This window comes from Nicotiana tomentosiformis, chromosome 10 (assembly GCF_000390325.3).
Source record: "Nicotiana tomentosiformis chromosome 10, ASM39032v3, whole genome shotgun sequence".
NCBI classification, from domain to species: Eukaryota; Viridiplantae; Streptophyta; class Magnoliopsida; order Solanales; family Solanaceae; genus Nicotiana; species Nicotiana tomentosiformis.
The window spans coordinates 33,132,926-33,152,588 of NC_090821.1; the positions used below are offsets into that span (position 1 = coordinate 33,132,926).

The 19,663-nt window shown below is 38.2% G+C and overlaps 1 protein-coding gene and 1 long non-coding RNA gene across 2 annotated transcripts; both read right to left on the minus strand.

Moving 5' to 3' along the window:
- Window positions 1-309: 309 nt before the first annotated feature.
- Window positions 310-4,860, minus strand: LOC138899973 (uncharacterized). The gene is made up of 7 exons (XM_070186675.1): window positions 4,696-4,860; window positions 4,173-4,272; window positions 3,686-3,913; window positions 1,861-2,510; window positions 1,420-1,563; window positions 1,093-1,150; window positions 310-551 (listed from the first exon to the last, which is right to left on the minus strand). Exons 1-7 carry the CDS (start codon window positions 4,858-4,860, stop codon window positions 310-312), a joined length of 1,587 nt encoding a protein of 528 aa, XP_070042776.1.
- Window positions 4,861-11,999: 7,139 nt separating this feature from the next.
- Window positions 12,000-19,604, minus strand: LOC104113510 (uncharacterized). Its single transcript, XR_011411762.1, has 3 exons — window positions 19,289-19,604; window positions 12,960-13,200; window positions 12,000-12,289 (listed from the first exon to the last, which is right to left on the minus strand). It is a non-coding gene; the product is annotated as an uncharacterized lncRNA (long non-coding RNA).
- Between the last annotated feature and the right edge of the window lie 59 nt (window positions 19,605-19,663).

Here is a 19,663-nt window from a genome sequence, read left to right on the forward strand (position 1 = left end):
ACGTCGATTAACTTACGACGAAACTTTAATGTACGAAAACGCGAAATATAACATCCTTCCCCTCTTAAAAACATTCGTCCTTGAATGTTTAACTCCCCGGGACCTATATAAATTTTGGCAGAGTCGCCTTTGTAACAGTACTACTACCAACCCTTCCTGTAGAAACTCAATAACTCAATGCCATATAGGGCCACAATCATCAATAACGACAATGGCCTCATACGACCAATGACAATAACTAACACAAGAATCCATACACGCACCTTAAAGCTGTGATATCTAAGTCGGATCCTCCTTTGGAAGAGGAAACTAGTGAGGATACCTAGACTTTATGTCTTCTTCGGCTTCCCAAGTCATTGCTTCCACATTATTATTTCTCCAAAGTACTTCCATCGAAGCTACGTCTTTAGTCCTTAATCTCCGAACCTGTCTATCTAGTATAGCAATAGGAGTTTCCTCATATGATAGCTGCTCTGTGACCTGAACAACGTCAACTGACACAACTCTGGAAGGATCTCCGATACATTTACAGAGCATAGACACATGAAAGACTGGATGTACAGACTCCAAGTTAGAAGGCAAGTCTAACTCATATGCTACCTGGCCAACCTTGCGTATGATCTTATATGGTCCAATGTACCGAGGGCCAAGTTTTCCTTTCTTACCGAACCCCATAACGCCTTTTATTGGTGATACCTTTAGGAATACCTAGTCGTCAACCTGAAACTCCAAGTCTTGTTATCGATTATCCGCATAAGACTTCTGACGGTTTTGAGCTGCTAATAGCCTTTCCTGTATAAGCTTAATCTTCTCGATTGGTTGTTGTACCAGCTCTGGTCCTACTAACTTAGTTTCCCCAACATCGAATCATCCGATAGGTGACCTATACTTTCGTCCGTAAAGAGCTTCGTATGGATCCATCTGAATGCTGGAATGATAGTTATTATTATACGCAAACTCAAAAAGCGGTAGATGATCATCCCAGCTACCCCTGAAGTCTATCACATAAGCCCATAGCATATCCTCAAGTGTATGAATAGTACGCTCATCCTGTCCGTCTGTTTGGGGATGAAATATTGTACTAAGACTTACCTGAGTTCCCAATCTTTTTTGGAAGGACCTCCAGAAATTGGCTGTAAACTGAGCTCCTCTATTCGAGATAATAGATATAGGGACACCATGAAGTCGTACTATCTCCTTAATGTAAAGCCTTGCATAATCCTCTGCGGAATATGTAGTCCTAACAGGCAGAAAATGGGCTGATTTTGTAAGTCTATCAGCAATCACCCATATAGAATCAAACTTATGCTGGGTATGAGGTAAGCCTATGATGAAATCCATATTAATTACTTCCCATTTCCAAGTCGGAATCTCTATAGCCTGCAATAATCCACCGGATTTTTGATGCTCAATCTTAACCTGCTGGTAGTTAGGGCATTGAGCAACAAACTCTGCTATATCCTTTTTCATTCTGTCCCACCAATATATTTCCTTGATATCATGATACATCTTTGTTGCTCCTGGATGGACAGAATAACGAGAATAGTGAGTCTCTCCCATAACCTGTCGGTGCAGCTGTGCAACATTAGGGACACATAATCATCCTCGATATCTAAGGACTTCGTCTCCTGTAATCTTAAATGGTGTCTTCTCCTTCTGAGGGGTTGTATCTCTGTAATGAGCTAACACATGATCCTCGTACTGGCGTTCCTTCACTTCAGTTACTAAAGAGGATGTTGCCGTGTCCTGAATAGTAACTCCGGTATCACCTGAGTCCAGTAATCAAAATCCAAGACTAGCTAGCTGATAAATCTCATGGGCTATCCCCCTCTTCTCAGGCTGTAAATATGATAGGCTAACCATAGATCTACGGCTTAGGGCATCGGCTACTACATCCGCCTTCCCTAGATGGTATAAAATATCAACGTCGTAGTATTTCAGTAGCTCCAACCATCTCTTTTGACGTAAGTTCAATTCTTTTTGCTTGAAGATATACTGAAGGCTTTTATGATCCGTATAGATATCAACATGAATGCCATACAAATAGTGCCTCCACATCTTTAGTGCATGAATCACCACGGCTAACTCTAGATCGTGGGTCAAGTAATTCTTCTCGTGCTTTCTTAGTTGTCTAGAAGCATAAGCTACAATCTTACCATGATGCATCAATACACAACCCAATCCAACACTCGAAGCGTCACAATAGATAGCATAACCATCGGTTCCCTCTGAGAGTGTTAGAACCGGTGCTGAAGTTAGTCTGTCCTTTAATGCCTGAAAACTCTGTTCACAAGCATCGGTCCACTGCAACTTATCTCCCTTCTGAGTTAACTTTGTCAATGGTGTTGAAAGAGAAGAAAATCCCTCTACAAATCTCCTATAATAACCTGTCAAACCGAGAAAGCTATGAACCTCCATCGGTGTTGTAGGTCTAGGCCAAGTCTTTACTGCCTCAATCTTTTGTGTGTCAACCCCTATACCTTCACCTGAAATAATATGCCCAAGGAAAGCTACAGATTTCAAACAGAATTCACATTTAGAGAATTTTGCATACAACTTCCCTTTTTGTAGAACTCTGAGCACAATATGCAAATGATCTGCATGCTCAGTCTATGAACGAGAATACACCAATATATCATCAATAAATACAATCACGAACAGATCTAGAAAGGGCTTGAACATACGATTCATCTAATCCATGAATACTGTTGGGGCATTGGTCAAACCGAATGACATAACACGAAACTCAAAGTGTCCGTATCTGGTTTTGATTGTTGTCTTCGGAATATCTTTCTCCTTAACCCTTACCTAATGGTACCCGGACCTCAAGTCTATCTTCGAGAAATAATTGGCACCTTGCAACTGATTAAATAAATCATCAATCCTCGGGAGCGGGTACTTATTCTTGATCATCACCTTATTCAACTGTCTATAATCAATACACATCTGCAAGGAACCATATTTCTTCCTCACAAATAATATAGGTGCTCCCCACGGTGATATACTAAGTCTGATAAAGCCTTTTTCAAGCAAGTCCCTTAGTTGTTCCTTCAACTCTCTCAGCTCTGCAGGTGCCATTCTATAGGGAGGAATGGATATTGGCTGAGTATCTGGTAATATGTCAATAGAAAACTCAATTTCTCGCTTTGGCGGAAGATCCGGAAGCTCATCGAGAAAAACATCGGGAAACTCATTAACCACAGTGATAAATTGAATGGTTGGTGACTCTACTTTCACATCCCGTACCCGAACTAAGTGATAAATATAGCCCTTTCTAATCATCTTCCCTGCCTTGAGATAGGAAATAAACCTACCTCTCGGCGATGCCGTATTACCTTTCCACTCCAACATAGGCTCCCCTAGAAACTGAAATCGAACCATCTTTGATCTACAATCAACGTTGGCATAACAAGAAGCCAACCAATCCATACCTAGTATAACATCAAATTCTACCATATCTAACCCAATTAGGTTTGCTACTGTAGATCAACTATGAACTACTACTGTACAATCTTTATATACTCGCCTAGCTATCACTGGATCCCCAACTGGTGTGGACACCTCAAAAGGTTTAACCAACTCAGGTTCTATTCCTAACTTACTAGCAACCAACAGAGTGACATATGATAAGGTGGAACTTGGGTCAATCAATGCATATACATCATATGAGGAGATAATAATATACGTGTAACAACATCAGGTGACAACTCCTGATCATGTCGACCTGCTAATGCATAAATGCAGTTCTGAGGACCGCTCGAGCTAGATGCTCCACCTCTGCCTCTACCATGACCGATTGGTGCTTGTGAACCTTGCCTAGGGGGGCATATTGATGATGACGAACCAACTACAGATCTTGCTGGCTGAACTATGCTTGCACTACCTCTCGTTGAACAATCTCTCATAACGTGACCTGGATAACCACAAGTATAACAAACACCCAACCCCATACAACACTGCCCGGCATGCTGCTTACCACACTGGGCACATCATGGCAAGGTCGGCCTCATCTGACTTGACTCACCCCTATACTGAGAATTTGAGGCCCTGGAATTCTAACTAGGCCCTGAATATGTGGAACGATCAAATCTCCTACCGGCAAACTGAGGGGGTGCGCTAGCCGATGGCTGGATACCTCGAGTATTGTTGTCTCTGACCACCTCGAAACTCACCAGAAAGACCCGAAGATCTCGCTCTCTTACTCTGGCCCCTATTATGCTCACGATCGGCCATATGCTTCTGCTTATGCTCCTTTACACCCTGAGCGTATGCCTGAATACAAGAAATATCCATGCCTAGTTAAAGTGAGACTGACATACAGTCGTTAAGAAGGTGCGGCTCCAACCCCATAACGAACCGATGAACCCGATCCTCCATCTTAGCTACAATAGTGGGAGCATACCTATCCAAACAATCAAACTGAAGGTTGTACTCCCGAACACTCATATTACCCTACCGAAGGGTCAAGAACCTATCAGCTCTGGCGCGTCTAAGCTCTGGTGGCAGATAATGATGAATAAAAGCCTCTATAAACTCATGCCATACCGCTAGAGGGGCATCCTCACCTCTGCACAACTCCCAAGACTCGTACTAATTAACTGCAACATCCTGAAGTCTATAGGAAGCTAGCTTAACTGACTCAGTCGTAGTGGCCTTCATTAACCTCAAATTCCTCTGCATCCTATCGATAAATACCTGAGGTTCCTCGTTTGGATCTGCTCCAGTGAATACCGGAGGGTCCAAATTAATGAAATCACGAACCCTCACACTGATGGCCCTATATGCATTACCAATACCTACTTCCTGATGCCGAGATTGTGCGGCTACTAATCGAGTCAATAGCTGAATAGCATCTCTCATCTCCTGCCCCGGTTCATCTGGCTTAGGAGCTAGGTTTACAGAGGCAGGCGCTGGAGCTGGTGCCCCTCAGAGCTTCTCTGGAAAGGGCGAGGTATGTGAAGTTTGAGATGAAATATCACTATGAGACTCTCCCCGAGCCCTGGTAACTCGTGGCGCTCGACTAGTAGTCTCATCAGCCACGGATTTGCCCTTCTGGGCGTCTGTAGCCTTCTTAGGCATCACTGAAAACATAACATATCGTTAGGGAAATGAATCCTTATATCGCACGATCTAAGATAAGAAAGAAGGATAACATCCTATATGTCCTGTAGCCGCATGTTTATAAATATTGTGCACAACACACTCATAAACAAGACTCTACTAGACACAGTCTGTAGACAACCCTAGGACAGAACTGTTCTGATACCACTTTTGTCACGACCCAAACTGACGGGCCATGACGAGTGCCCGAATCCTACCTGTCGAACACCCCTACGCATGCGTCTAAGATATAAATATGAATTAAGGGTAGGTCATGAATAACATCTGTCAATAAACTGTTGAATCACGTGAATAACATACGTGAGGAAAACATGTCCAAAAGACATATATACATATACATGCGGAATACGGTAGGGCGAGCGGACAAGGCTGCTATAGATAACTATATATACAAAACTAGAAGCCGACAAGGCCACGTACTATCCAACTATACATGACTGTCTACAGACCTCTAATAGAGTATACAACTGTACAAAGGATGGGACTGGGCCCCTTCGTACCTATATCTACATACAAAAATAGCATACCAAAACTAATAACAACTCTGGATCAAGTGGAGAATACCAACTCTCGCTAATCAAGGATCCTAAAAAGGGGGACCGTCAGCCTGTCTACCTGCACCTGCAGGCATGAAATGCAGGCCTCAGAAAATAGGGGCGTAAGCATGAATAATGTACCGAGTATGTAAGGCATGAAATTCAGTACATAAAAGACATAAAAGAAACATGGAATAAAGGAATCCACTTGTAAGTCTAAATAACTTTGTGAATCCTGAAATATTTATAAAGTCATGCATGTGCGTATAAATGTTGTATCATATATAGGTATATGTGTACATAACATCATCAAGCCTCTGAGGGCATCCCATCATATCATCTCGCTCTCTGTGGGCGAAATCATCAATGTATATCAACTAATCAGGTGGTGGTGCGTATATAATGCCGTAACCTTTTACCATAGCTCATATACATATAATATACGCGTATATAATGCCACCTGATCATACATAAATGTACATGTATAAATGAATGAAATGCATAAGAAGTAAGTTAATAAGATTTCTCGAAATGTCATAAGATCAATATGCCTTCGGATAAATTTTATCAACTATGTATTTTTCTGAGACCCATGAACAGAAGATATAATAATAAAACACATGGGAATTCAAGAACATAGGCACCCCAAGTGCTTCTACGAATAGAGACATTTATGAAAGTTGTGCATTTGCTCGTTTCGTTTGTATCATATAGATCATGCCAAAAGGAAAGAAGGGATAACCTAAACATACCTGAGCCGATTCTCTTGACAATCCCTCTAACACATATCAATTATGACAAAACACGTAACGTCGGATCAAAGTAGGTAAATATCCGTATGATATTCTTGAGAAAGATTGTACTGTACTCCCTTAGAATCGCAACTTCACGTTGTTATAGTATTATGCAGTTTCATATGAATTGTTTTGAGGCTCCATCCATTACTTAGCAAGCATAACACCACACTTCAATGAGGTAGGAAGATATCTTATCCTTGTGGGTTCATAAGAATATTTGGTAAAGCTACATCTGTTACCTTACGACATATACCTTTCCCTTTAATGACATATGTAGGTGTCTTTATCATAGGTGTGGGCCCCACTTTATGTGATGACTTAGCCAACAAATTCTCTAACTATGCCACCTAGCCCCTATCCAAAGAGTCATTGATACCTAAATCCCTTGCTGCCACGTTGGGTCTCCATTAAGCTTATCCACAAATTCTAATTACTTTGTTAATCTCCCACTAAAAAATCAATAATTAATCAATTATCCACATAATTAATTCTAGCACACAATTTACTTAAATACTAATACACTTCATATACCTTACTATCATTGTCATGTGGTACCTTGTATGACACTAGTCCATAAATACAGGGTATTATAGTTTGGACCATATTTTATCCCAAATTGACAAACTTCAACGAATACTCATTCTTTGATTTGTTTACCCTCTAATCTTCACGGCACTCACTTATCACCTGTTATAAATAGCATAAGTGTTTATAACCTCAAAAATAATCTCATTCCCGAGCCTACGTCGATTAACTTACGATAAAATTTTAACGTACGAAAATGCGAAATGTAACAATTCGGAATGCAACCGAGACTATAAGTCATCGTGTTAGAATTTTACTGCAGACTTATGGATAGGTCGGTGCCCTATCCCATTTGATGTCAAATACTCTTAGAGGATTTGCAGACACATGTTCATTATGTATAGTATGTCAGAGGCCTTGACGGCCCGTTTGCATTCATATTGTGTGTACGATGGATCGCTGCTATAGCATTTGCCCACCTATAGTTATGCATTACGAGTTGTGACCATGTTTTCCCATGATGGTTATAGACAGAATAATTTTATCCAACTCGACCTATGTATGTTCTAGTTTTGGTCGAACGATCATGAGTTACAGAGTGGTTCGCTCGAGCCAGTAAGGCACCGGGTGCCAGCCACGCCCCCCAGGGTTGGGGGCGTGACAAAGTGGTATCAGAGCAGGTCGTGTCCTAGGAAGTCTACAAAGTCGTGTCTAGTAGAGTCTCAGTTATGAGTGTGTTGTGCGCTACACTTATAATTGGGAGGCTATAGGGAATTTAAGAAATTTTACCCTTCTCTCATATTCCAGATCGTGCTATAGAGCGACGTTTTTAGATTACTCTGTTTCGTTTGAGTAGGACTATACGATAAGCAATCATAGAGTCTTTATCAGATCAGACATGTCGTAGATATGTAAGTCATGTGTTAGAGCCTAGAGTTACGGTCTAACATTCGAGGATGAATGTTCCTAAGGGGGAGAAGATGTAACATCCCGTACCTTAACGTTAGGATTCATCAAAGTAATAACACATGAGTTGGAAGGTATTAAGGTTATACATGAAGATATGGATGTAAGACCCCGTAAGTTTGACGAATTTCGGAACTTTTATATATTTGCTTGATATGTATTTTCTTTGAAGTAAACCATTATCGGTAAAGGTTGATAAATATGATTTTATATGGTTGTGATAAGTTTTAAGTTATATACATGACATGTAGGAGTTTATAAATGAGATTTTATTTATTATAAGAGTAGATAGTATTTTATCATAAGAAACGTTATCCTTTTTCAGTTTTGAGAATTTATAGTATTAAAAAAAGAAATGTACTCTTGAGGTTAAAGTGGATTTTTTTTTGAATTTGATAAAGTATGTATTTTTTCGTAAATATTTTTATGAAATATTAGTGTGTGTATTAATTTTATAAGATACCCATGATTTATTGATATTTTAATGGATATATTTAAGTCCAGCCATATAGAGAAAAGAATTGAAAAATAAAAATGGGAACCAATAGAAATTTTAACACCTAGAAAAGATTTTTATTCATCCTTTTTTAGTTGACTACATTTTCCTTTATCCTTGTTGACACGTAGCAAACATATTTTGTTTATCTTTTGTTAGGTGACACATGAAAAATATTCTTAGTCATCCTTTGGTGATAATTCATGAATTATCACCGGCATATATGCACACGACAAACACATAGGGATGGGGTCCCTTACACTTTATTTTAAATCCATATCATAAATTCATTTGGGGGAGTTGTAGAAAGGGGAAAGGCAAGAACGAAAAGGTGAGGGGATTTGGGAATTTCACCACTGGTTAGGAGAAAGTAGAACTCAACCAACTTCCTTTTGCTAAGGGGAGTCTATTTTCACGAGAAAAAAAGAAAGAAAGAAAGGGGAGAAGCGCTCTAAAAAAGAAACCATCCTTGAGCAATCACATAATGCAAGAATTGGTCATGGCTGTTAAAAAGAAGAGGATTTACTTCAAGTTGCTAAGCATAGACTCAAGGTATGTTAAGGCTAATCCTTCCTTCTTTTGGCATGATCCACGTAACGAAACATAAACGTAATGTTATTTCATAAGTGCTTCTACTCTTAGTAGTTAAGGATGTCTACGCTATTCATTCATGTAAAATGATATTCAAGCATATCTAAGTATGTTCCTAAGTATCTATTGAGGCATACGATAAAGATGTTAATGTTCATAATGTAGTGTTATATGTATTTTCATTTACCACCGAGTTACGGTCGGTTGGGCAGTCATGCATCTTTATTTACCACCGAGCTACGGTCGATCGGGAAGTCATGCATTTACCACCGAGCTACGGCCGGTTGGGCAATTACGCATTTACCACCATGCTACGGTCGGTCGGGCAGTCATGCATTTACCACCGTGCTACGGCCGGTCGGGCACTCATGCATTTAATACCGAGCTACGGCCGGTCGGGCAGTCATGCATTTACCACCGAGCTACGGCCGGTCGAGCAGTTACGCATTTATCACCGTGCTACAGTTGGTCGGGCAATTATGCATTTACTACCGTGCTACGGTTGGTCGGGCAGTCATGCATTTACCACCGAGCTACGACCGGTCGGGCAGTCATGCATTTACCACCGAGCTACGGCCGATTAGGTAGTTACGTATTTACCACCGTGCTACGGCCGGTCGGGCAGTCATGCATTTACTACCGTGCTACGGCTGGTCGGGAAGTTACTACCAGTTGCAGTTATACATTTACCACCGAGGTATGGCCGGTCGGGCAGTTACCACTGATCAGTTGGGCAGTCATGTTACGATATGGATAATAGTCCCAAAGAGGCATTATATATGTAAGTATAATTAGTATACATATACGGTGGCACTTCAAAGGTTCAGGTTGATTCTTATATCTCTTTCATTAATGTTGACTTATTGTTGTTTTTCAAGTCTGCCTTACATACTCGGTACATTATTCGTACTGACATCCTTTTTGTTGTGGACACTGCATTCATGCCTGCAGGTGTAGGAAATCAGTTTGACGAGCCCTCCTAGTAGACGAGGTTAGCATTCAGCTAAAGATCGGTAGGACTCCACTTCATTCGGAATGTAGCCGAGTCTATATGTCATCGTGTCAGAGTTTTACTGCAAACTTATGGGTAGGTCGGGGCCCTGTCCCATTTGATGTCAAATACTTTTAGAGGCTTTGCAGACACATGTTCATTATGTACAGTATGTCAGAGGCCTTGACGGCCCGTGTGTATTTATATTGTGTGTATGATGGATCGTTGCTATAGCATTTGCCCACCTATAGTTATGCATTACGAGTTGTGGCCATGTTGGCCCATGATGGTTACGGACAGAATGATTTTAGGCAACTCGACCTATGTATGTTCTAGTTTTGGTCGAACGATCATGAGTTACAGAGTGGTTCGCTCGAGCTAGTAAGGCACCGGGTGCCAGCCATGCCCCCCAGAGTTGGGGGCGTGACATCATGTTACTTGCTTAGTATTAATTGTTGAAATTAGAGAATACAACAAGGACTAATCCAACATATGCAACAATAATACAAGAGTAACGGAGTAAGAAACACCCCAAAATCGTTGAAATATTACGTAAACTGCTTGGCAACTTGCAAACTAAGAATTAAAATTTGCATCCTACCTTATTCCTCCATTTTCCTAAAGTACATGGGTTTTACTGCCAACCTCAACAAGAATGCCAAAATAAGTTTTGTGTAACTTAGTATATTAATCAATAATATCTGTAATGTGTAATTTAGTATATATTTCGGTACGATATTGGTATTTCGATGTTATTTTTTTAAATACCAAATATCATACATAATATCAAATTATTTTAAAAACTTAAACCAAATACCAAAATACTGAATACCATATACCAAAATTTTCGACTCCAGTATAATAATTCGATATTTACCATATTATACACCGCCCTAGCTAAAAATCATTTCCCTTGGTCAACTTAAACATTAGAGATTCAGAGCTTAAAGAGCTTTTAATCGAATCTTGAAGGAACTAAGGCACACGAGTCGTGAGCTAATAATTGGTTGTGCATCGAGAACAGGGATGGATGCGGCCTTTTGGCTATCAGTTCAACTGAATCCGTAACTTTCGATACAAAATATGAATTTTATTTTTAAATCTTATTAAAATCTCAACCCCATAATTTTAACTGTACAATGAGTTTAAGACTAAAAATCTTAAAAGCTGAACCCACTAAATTTAGTGGATCTGCCTATGATGGAGAATCCAATAATGGAACAGGAACAATTTAAATCCAGCTTTGGTATTTGGTATTTAAAATGTATATCAGTTTTGTTTATTTAACTCACACAGCATTATGCAATATCTATCAAGTTGTCCGTCTGTCTCCTTGTTTTGTAAACCAAGGAGGGAAACAAATCCTTTTAGATTCATGTCCGCTCCTTGATTTTTCTTATTTTTAAAATGATTCCATAAATCAAAGAGATTGCATAAATGGATGAACTGTCCTATAATATAATCCAAATGCTGATTTGAAAATCATATAAATCATGTTGTTTGGTTTCCTTATAGAAAATCAGATATTACTGGATCAGATCTGTATCTGTATCGCAAATCGCAATAAATATTTAAACTCCTGCCTCTCTTGTAGGGGTGTGGCACATCTTCAATTAATGCATCATTTGACAATTAAAAAATGGTTAAGCTTTTCTCTTTTTTATTTTGTCTAATAATCTCTAGTAATAATTGAAATTTTCTAATGCAGCTATGTTTGAATTCTTTTCTTGGACAAAACTTTTTGGCATATAGTTTAGGCCTTGATAATATATATTTTAAGTTTAGAAGCATAAAAGCAAAAATAATGGATATGAGTTTTCTTTTATGAAAAATTACTAGTGGAGGGATAGCCCCAACGTGAGCAAAACTATGTTGTTTGTAATTCTACACAACACCTGCTGATACATCCAAAAACATGTATAGCTTTGTAGCAACACCTGCTGATACATATATGTGTACGATGGTAGAAATTAGAATTACTATAAAAAAAAGATGATAAACTATTATGCCAAATCAGTTGATGCAACACTGAAGTTTGACTAAAAATTCAAAAGTACTCTTTGAGCACTAAATGAGCTAAAAAAGAATTCGAGAAAGGAAAGTTCCATCACAGTTAGAGAGACTCGTATAAAATACATATGAAGGTCGAGAAACAGGTCGAACGTGGTTGGCATTCCATTAACAACTGAAGCAGCCACAAGGTTTCCAGTGACCCTGAGAACACGCCAATTTCTTCCATCAATTTGTCCATTTGTATGCTTTCCTCCTGTTATATGCCAGAGAAATAAGAAAATACCAGAGGAATCTCAGCAATCAAATGGATGATAAACAAGAGCAGACTGATCTGAAAGAGCAAAGATCAACTTCAACACATCCTTAAGTCTAGTTTGAATTTCAAAATTGAAAGATCACCAAGAAATAGATTAGTCTAAAAACATACATCTCGTGGCGTAAAACTCGGAGTGTCTAAAAATCTATATTTCTAATTAGCCAAAAGAATTAACTCCAACTAAAACCAACACGTGCATGGATTTCGCTGCACAAATTGGAAGAGGAGAAACTGGAAATCTATAGCTTACTTTAAGTTTAATTGACTGTACTATCCAATTGATGACTTTTAGCATGAAGTGAACTACTTCAGTGGTAGAATTTGTCGGGAAGCATTATGAAGCAAAGATTCTCAGTAAAGTGTGCATTATGAGGCAAAGATTCTCAGTAAAGTGTGCAGTGTATCACACATGAAAATTGCCCTGGCACTCATCATCATACTAACCAGATAAAATAAATTTCCATGCGTCTAGCTGCTCATGCTTATCTTTCAGAATACAAAAAGGCAGGTAAAAGACTTAAAGGTAACAATATTTACTCGTAGTAGATGCAGTTAGCCTGCAATTTAGAGAGGTAAAGCAATTTAAAGATAGAGCTACTTTCAATACCTGAAGGTGGTGTAGCTTACATTCACTCAATCAGTTCAGCAAACTTCAACGTCTCATAAATCGCAAACTGATGGAAACATTGAACTACAATGTGCGTTAACTAACTATATCTGACTTCGGAAAGAAGAACCAGATTTTTATCTCATAATCAATAGGCAACAAATATTACATGTTCCAACAGACTAAATATGTTTGTCATTGCACGTCGTCATCCCTTGTGCCTTTGTGTAGAGTCTGTAGCCTAGCACAGAAGAGAGTAAAACCATAAATTAGGATGCTTTTCATTTATGTTTTCCTAGCACATCTCATGATCATCAGTTGTCACAAAATTGAATATTGTCAAATAAAATAATTAAATTATCAACAGATTTGATCATGTGGATTTGCAAAACAAGTATAGCAAAATATATCTCACCTATAGGCGTTGAATGCCTCAAACATAATTCGGGTCTTAATACATAATAAAAAATTCTTACGTTTCTTCATACTTTCATGCTCTGTTATATTATTCCTTAAAGCTCTCCATCATAAGAAAGAACATTTAAAAAGAATATTCTTGTGCCAAGTCTTTTTATTAGTGAAAAATGTAATTTTCCTTTATCTCAGTATTTCCCAGCCAGAGGCACACTTGAATTTACCAAAATAATTCACCAGAGAAGAAGAAGAAGATGAAGGTGAAGAAGAGCAAGGGAAATATACACAACAAATATCTTTAAAGGAACTTAACCTCTCAAATTAACAAAGCTCAACAAATTTTGATAAGTTAGTTGTCGTTAGCTAAAAATCGTTAAACTTAATGCAAAAAAGTATTCAAAGAGCTTGTAATCACTACTGATGTAACACCCCAGAAAATTTCGAAGTACTTAAGCGCTATTAAGAAAGTTGATGTGCGCTAATTATATTATTTTGTGTGTAGACAAGGACTATTATATGAATGATATCAATTGATCATGATAATATATGTATGATGTGCATTAAGAATGGTTTATGGCCTAAGAAGAGCCCCAAGGCTAAGTCAAGTTGAAAATTTTATGATGGGATAAAATTTCAAGTGAGTTCGCACAAGATCCTACTTCAAACGCATGCTGCTACCAAACTATAACTACTTAGGAGATGATATACCTATCAAATTAAACCCTTTAAGTCTAGTTTCCAACGCTTCAAACCGTTCGTCATTTGGACACTCCTACAAGAAGTTATGACCAAATTATCAAAAGCTGGAAAAATGAGATTCTGCTACCAATTCTGCGATCGCAAAACAATTATGCGATCGCGAAAGTGCTTCTGCGACCGCAAACTGGTCGCAGAATGGACCAGTACAACCTAGTTTTTGGCACCGATTTTACGGTGCATTTTGCGACCCGCATAGCCATTCTGCGGTCCATTATGCGACCGCAAACTTGCTTTCGGAGGGTTAATTTTTCTATTTTCATAATCCGACCCCATTGTGATAAATAGGCTTTGGGGTTTATTTTGGGGCAATTATCTGAGGTTTTTTAGAGAAAAGTGAGAGTGTTCTAGAGAGAGGAAGTAGATGAAGTGTTTTGTTCATCAAGATCTTGTCCAAGCTTTGAAATCCAACAAGAAAATTTCACAAGTTCTTCATCTAAGAGGTAGGGTTCCATACCCTAGTTTTTAATTTCGGATTTGGGTAGAAGATGGTTGATTAGGAGTATGATTCTTGGGTATGAGAGTATTATTTATACATGTATGTACCAATAAGGTTTGTAGGAAGATTGTTAAGCTCAAATAAGTAAAGATTGGGTTGTAGAATGAAGGAAATCTTGTAGAAGAACCTTGTAGCCAAATTTGCACACCTAGTGTTTGATAAAATGCTCAAATGAGCTAAAACCATGAATACCTTCCTAATTTGTGTTCAATTTTGTTATGTCTCAAAATAGATTGGAATTGCTAGAATTTCCGGAACGTTGCAGTAATTTAAGGAGGGCTCAAAGCAAGGTATGTTGGCTAAACTACTATCTTAGAATTGAATTCAATGATGTTCTCATAAGTTTCAAGTATGGTTGTCTCAAGTTCCTTATTCTATGTTCCGAGTTGTTCCCAATAAATTTGATTGTCGCGAATAAGCAAAGTGTCGAGAATTATGTATTCAAAACGTGTTCTGAATGCTCCTATCACATTATGTTATCTTTTGAGAATGTGTTCAAGAATGATATGTGTATTAAAATGCTATGTCTTTGAGTTGTGTTTCAAATAAAGGTTATGATGCCAAATTGTGTGAGAAAACTCAATATGCTTAAGACTCTTAATTGTTCATATGTGTACCTAAAGTCTTGATTGGAAATGTCTTATTGTTGATAACCTATAAAGATGGTTGGAAGTGAAATAAGTGAATTGGGGATACAAAGTGTGGCCAACGTGCCAAGAGTGAAAGTTATACTTGTGGCCAATGGTGCCCATGAAATGAGATGATGTGAGAAAGATTATGAAATGAGTTTTGATTCAACTATTCTAAAATTGACTTTGAACATAGAATTGCCTAAAAGCTTATGAACTCAAGTGATACCCATATGTGGCTGTTTTAGCTAATGCTATGTTTAGTGAGTATTTTCAATGTGTTTTGCATTCTTACATATTCGTGAGTGGAAATTGTGTATTGTCCTTTTGGGGAAAAAGTAATTCAAGAAGAAACGATGTGTTACTTGTTTATGATTTTAACTCGTGCTTCGATTGTCAATCATTTTACTCCATTTCTCGGAAAGAAATCCATTGTGTTTAAAGTCTTCATTACTAATAAACCTAAAGTTGTGATTTCCGGAATATTGTATATGTTGATATTTAGGATGATGATCCATGAAAGGAAAGATATGAAGGTATGGAATATGAAATACGGCCATTGTGCCATGAAAGTAGAATCATATGTATGGCCAAGAGAGCCAATGAAATAATAATGTTGCAAGTGGTTGAAAATACAAATTAAGTGATATAAGGTGTGAAAGGTTATGAGATGTACGAATTTGTACTTTTGTTTCCAATGTGTTATAAGCCCCTATGTTCTTGCGAGTAAAGACTATGATTTTCCTAAATGTTCTAAATGCTCTTAATGTTATATAATCACCCATGGCAAGTACAAGTAAGTGATAGTATGAACATGAAATGTGATCGTTGCCTAAATGATAATTTCGAAGTGTTGTATGTCCCAATGGTTTCAACTATAGTTGTATGCTTCTGAAATAATGTATGTAAATGACTTCGATTGTTAAGTCCCCAAGGGTCATGAACCTAGATAATGACCTCAAGAGGTCAAGGGAGTGAATAATGAGATGTCCTTTGTTAAATGATGATGAACCTTAAGAAAAGGAATTGGGCCCATGTGCCATTGAAATCGACTTATTGATTTACCATACATGCGCTAATGTAATGAGTTGTGTTTCTCCATGATGAGCATGAACATGAAGTATTCCAATGATAAGAGTAATTACGACGTTAAATGTAATGCCAAACTATGTTGCTTTGAGTTTATATATGGAATTGTGATTGGGAATGCACCTCCACCCGCATATATTGGGGTGAGGCGGTAGGACCGCTTTGTGTAGGGTTTATGGTATTCTGATACATCTCCACCTGCGTATATTGGGTGAGACGGTAGGACCGCTTTGTGTAGGGATTGTGGTATTGTGGAATACATCTCCACCCGCATATATTGGGTGAGGCGGTAGGACCGCTTTGTGTAGGGATGGTGGTTTTGTGGAATACACCTCCACCCGCATATATTGGGGTGAGGCGGCATGACCGCTTTGTGTTGGGATTGTGATACACCTCCATCCGCATATATTAGGGTGAGGCGGTAGTGCCGCTTTGTGTTGGGATTGTGGTATTGTGATACACCTCCATCCGTATATATTGGGGTGAGGCGGCAGGGACGCTTTGTGTTGGGATTGTGGTACGGTAATATACCTCCATCCGCATATATTGGGGTGAGGCAGCAGGGTCGCTTTGTGTAGAGGTTGTGGTATCGTGATACACCTCCACTCGCATATGTTGGGGTGAGGCGGCAGGGCCGCTTTGTGTGAGGGTGGTTATAAAGGATCCCCGACTTAATATCGATAAATTTGAGTGGAAGCTCTTAATAAATTTGCTTGACGTTAACGGCTATCTAAGCCCATTTATTGTTACCATAATTCATCATATTCATGTTGTATTTCCAAGCCCTTGAATAGGTATATTTATATTGTGTAAGTGAACGTTGTGAACGGTCTATGAGACGCATAGGTGTATAATATGATATGTGAACACTAAGGACGGTCTACGAAATGTGTATGTGTAAAATAAGGGAGGAAGGTGCCACTTTCGTTGGCATTATTTGTACATGTTGATACAATTATATTATATTATGTATTCCACGTATAGTTCATATGGCGCAGTTGATCCTAAAAGAAGGTTAGAAGGATGCAAGTATAATAAGACTTGAAATGTGATTTTATTGGATGTTTCGTAGTTTCTTGATGTATTTTATTTGCCTCTTATTTGAGTTACCGTATTTTCATATGTTGTTTTGACTTCCTTACATACGAGTACTATTCCACATGTACTCATGTCCCTTTTGTCGGGGGCGCTGCATCTTTTAATGGATGCAAGTATACTTCTACAGGATGATATGGATCTTTGATAGGTATCTTCTTCACTACTCAGCTTATGGTGAGCCCGCTACAGTTCTAGTGGGTGTTTGGGTCTAGTTCGTTTTATGTATATAGGTATCCATTGTCATAGAAGCTCCATGTACACTGTGGGTCATGTAATTAAAGATTTGAGTTTTGTCATATATTTATGTTCACAGTATTTACAGCTATTTATAGAGCTGTGTAACCACCACGAGAAAGAAAATATGGGCCATTGAGCCAAGTGTATTTAATATGAAAGTCAAGATCTTATTATGTTATGGTAAATCATGCATGAGTAATGATGAGAGGTTAATGCAAATTAGGCTTGCTCGACTGGGATTACTCGGTTGAGCGTCAGTCGCGCTCCTCGATTTCGGGGCGTGACAACTGAGTTATAGAATGAGACATGTAGAGGTATGATATGTTCGTTTGTACAATCAGTTCTTAGCGTAGATACAGAACTTTTAATGTGAGAGAACTAAATAAATATTCAAAATGTTCACTTTTCTCCGCTTTGTCAATACTATATGTCCCTGCAGTTTCTAATTTTTTAAAGACGTTTGGAGTTATTGCGAATGTAAAGCCTCGGACGGTGACAGTTACCACAAGTTCAATACAAAATATCCAAATTGCTAGAAGACAAAGGCGAATAAAGAAAATGGTCATAATTTAAGAATCTCACAATTTTTAAGTTAACACGAAAGAAGTACATAAGTCACAATTCAGTACAATTAAGGGTAGAGTTAGCTGAGACTTGACTGGAACAACTAAGAGTAGAAGTTATAATTCAACTGAATTTAGCATATAAATCATTCTCTGTCTAATACACAAAAGAAATAATTGTATAAGCTACATATGGGAAAGTAGATTATGAATAAAATTGTGTGACTCCAGGGGTCATGCGGTACTCAAGAAATCTTCAAGAAATCTTCAAAAACCAATCTTTCTAACACATAAACATTTGCAGGAACTTATTTAGATTTATTGGCAAATATGAGGAAGGAACAAAACTTTACGGAGGAGCATGGAGTGTTGCATACAGAAACTTACTGGATGATCACAATCAACCAAAATTGTTACATAAAAAACATTTCCTACCTTCTACTATAATAGTAAAAGGAGAATGTGATAAACATGGGCATGTTCACTTTAGCTATAGATATGTCGACACTTTGCTAAGTTCCTTCACTATCTTCTTGCTGTCTTGCACTTAGTCCTTTTCTTTGTTTCATTTTTTTTTTTTTGATGAATTTTTTTAGTAATAACAGATCAAGTACCAAGTTAGTGCTAAGGCATTGTACAAAAGCGATATGAATCCTTCAAAAGTGTAAGGATTCCAAAATTTTCAGCAAAGCATCACTATGGGTAGGAAAGTCTGCAGTAACAAATAACATAAACAGTCAGATTTGCCTTTTAATCCCCAGAGGAAGTTGGGGAAGGGTGTTGCGGCAAAGATTTTTAACCCCAAATTGACATCTCATATCAACCGTAATGTGGATCCTCAAAATTAATTGATAAAGCTCCTATATATATTCGAATACAGCAATCCCCATACCACATAATTGTATCAGTAAATAACAAAATTGAGCAAAGGGTACGCATAAAATTATGGCAGGTAACAAAAACGATCAACTTTTATATATTATAACAACACCCACGTGAGATAATATAAAAAAAATAAAAAATAAGCAAGCATATAAAACTTACCCTTTTAAGGAGGAGGCAGAAAACTCTAAGAAACTGAGCGTTCTATGTAAAGTAGTAATGAAAAAGAATAGATATGTTGTGGATAGAACAAATCCATAAGTTGAGATTTTATGGTAAGACTTGGAGATAAAACAGAGATATACATGATAGGGAAGAAAACAGAGGAGGAAGCCACAAACAGAAATAGAGCAAGCGGTGGGAAGATGACGATTCCCCAGAAAACAGCGCAGGCGAAAAACAATTTGCTAAGCACGCGTCAAAGTGGGAAGCAAAAGGGCAGCACGTGTATAATTTTGTAAGGGCAGGAGGCCCCAGGGGATTTTCCTAAATTTTCAACCACTTCAGTATTAGGGGCAAAACTGAAATAAAATGAAA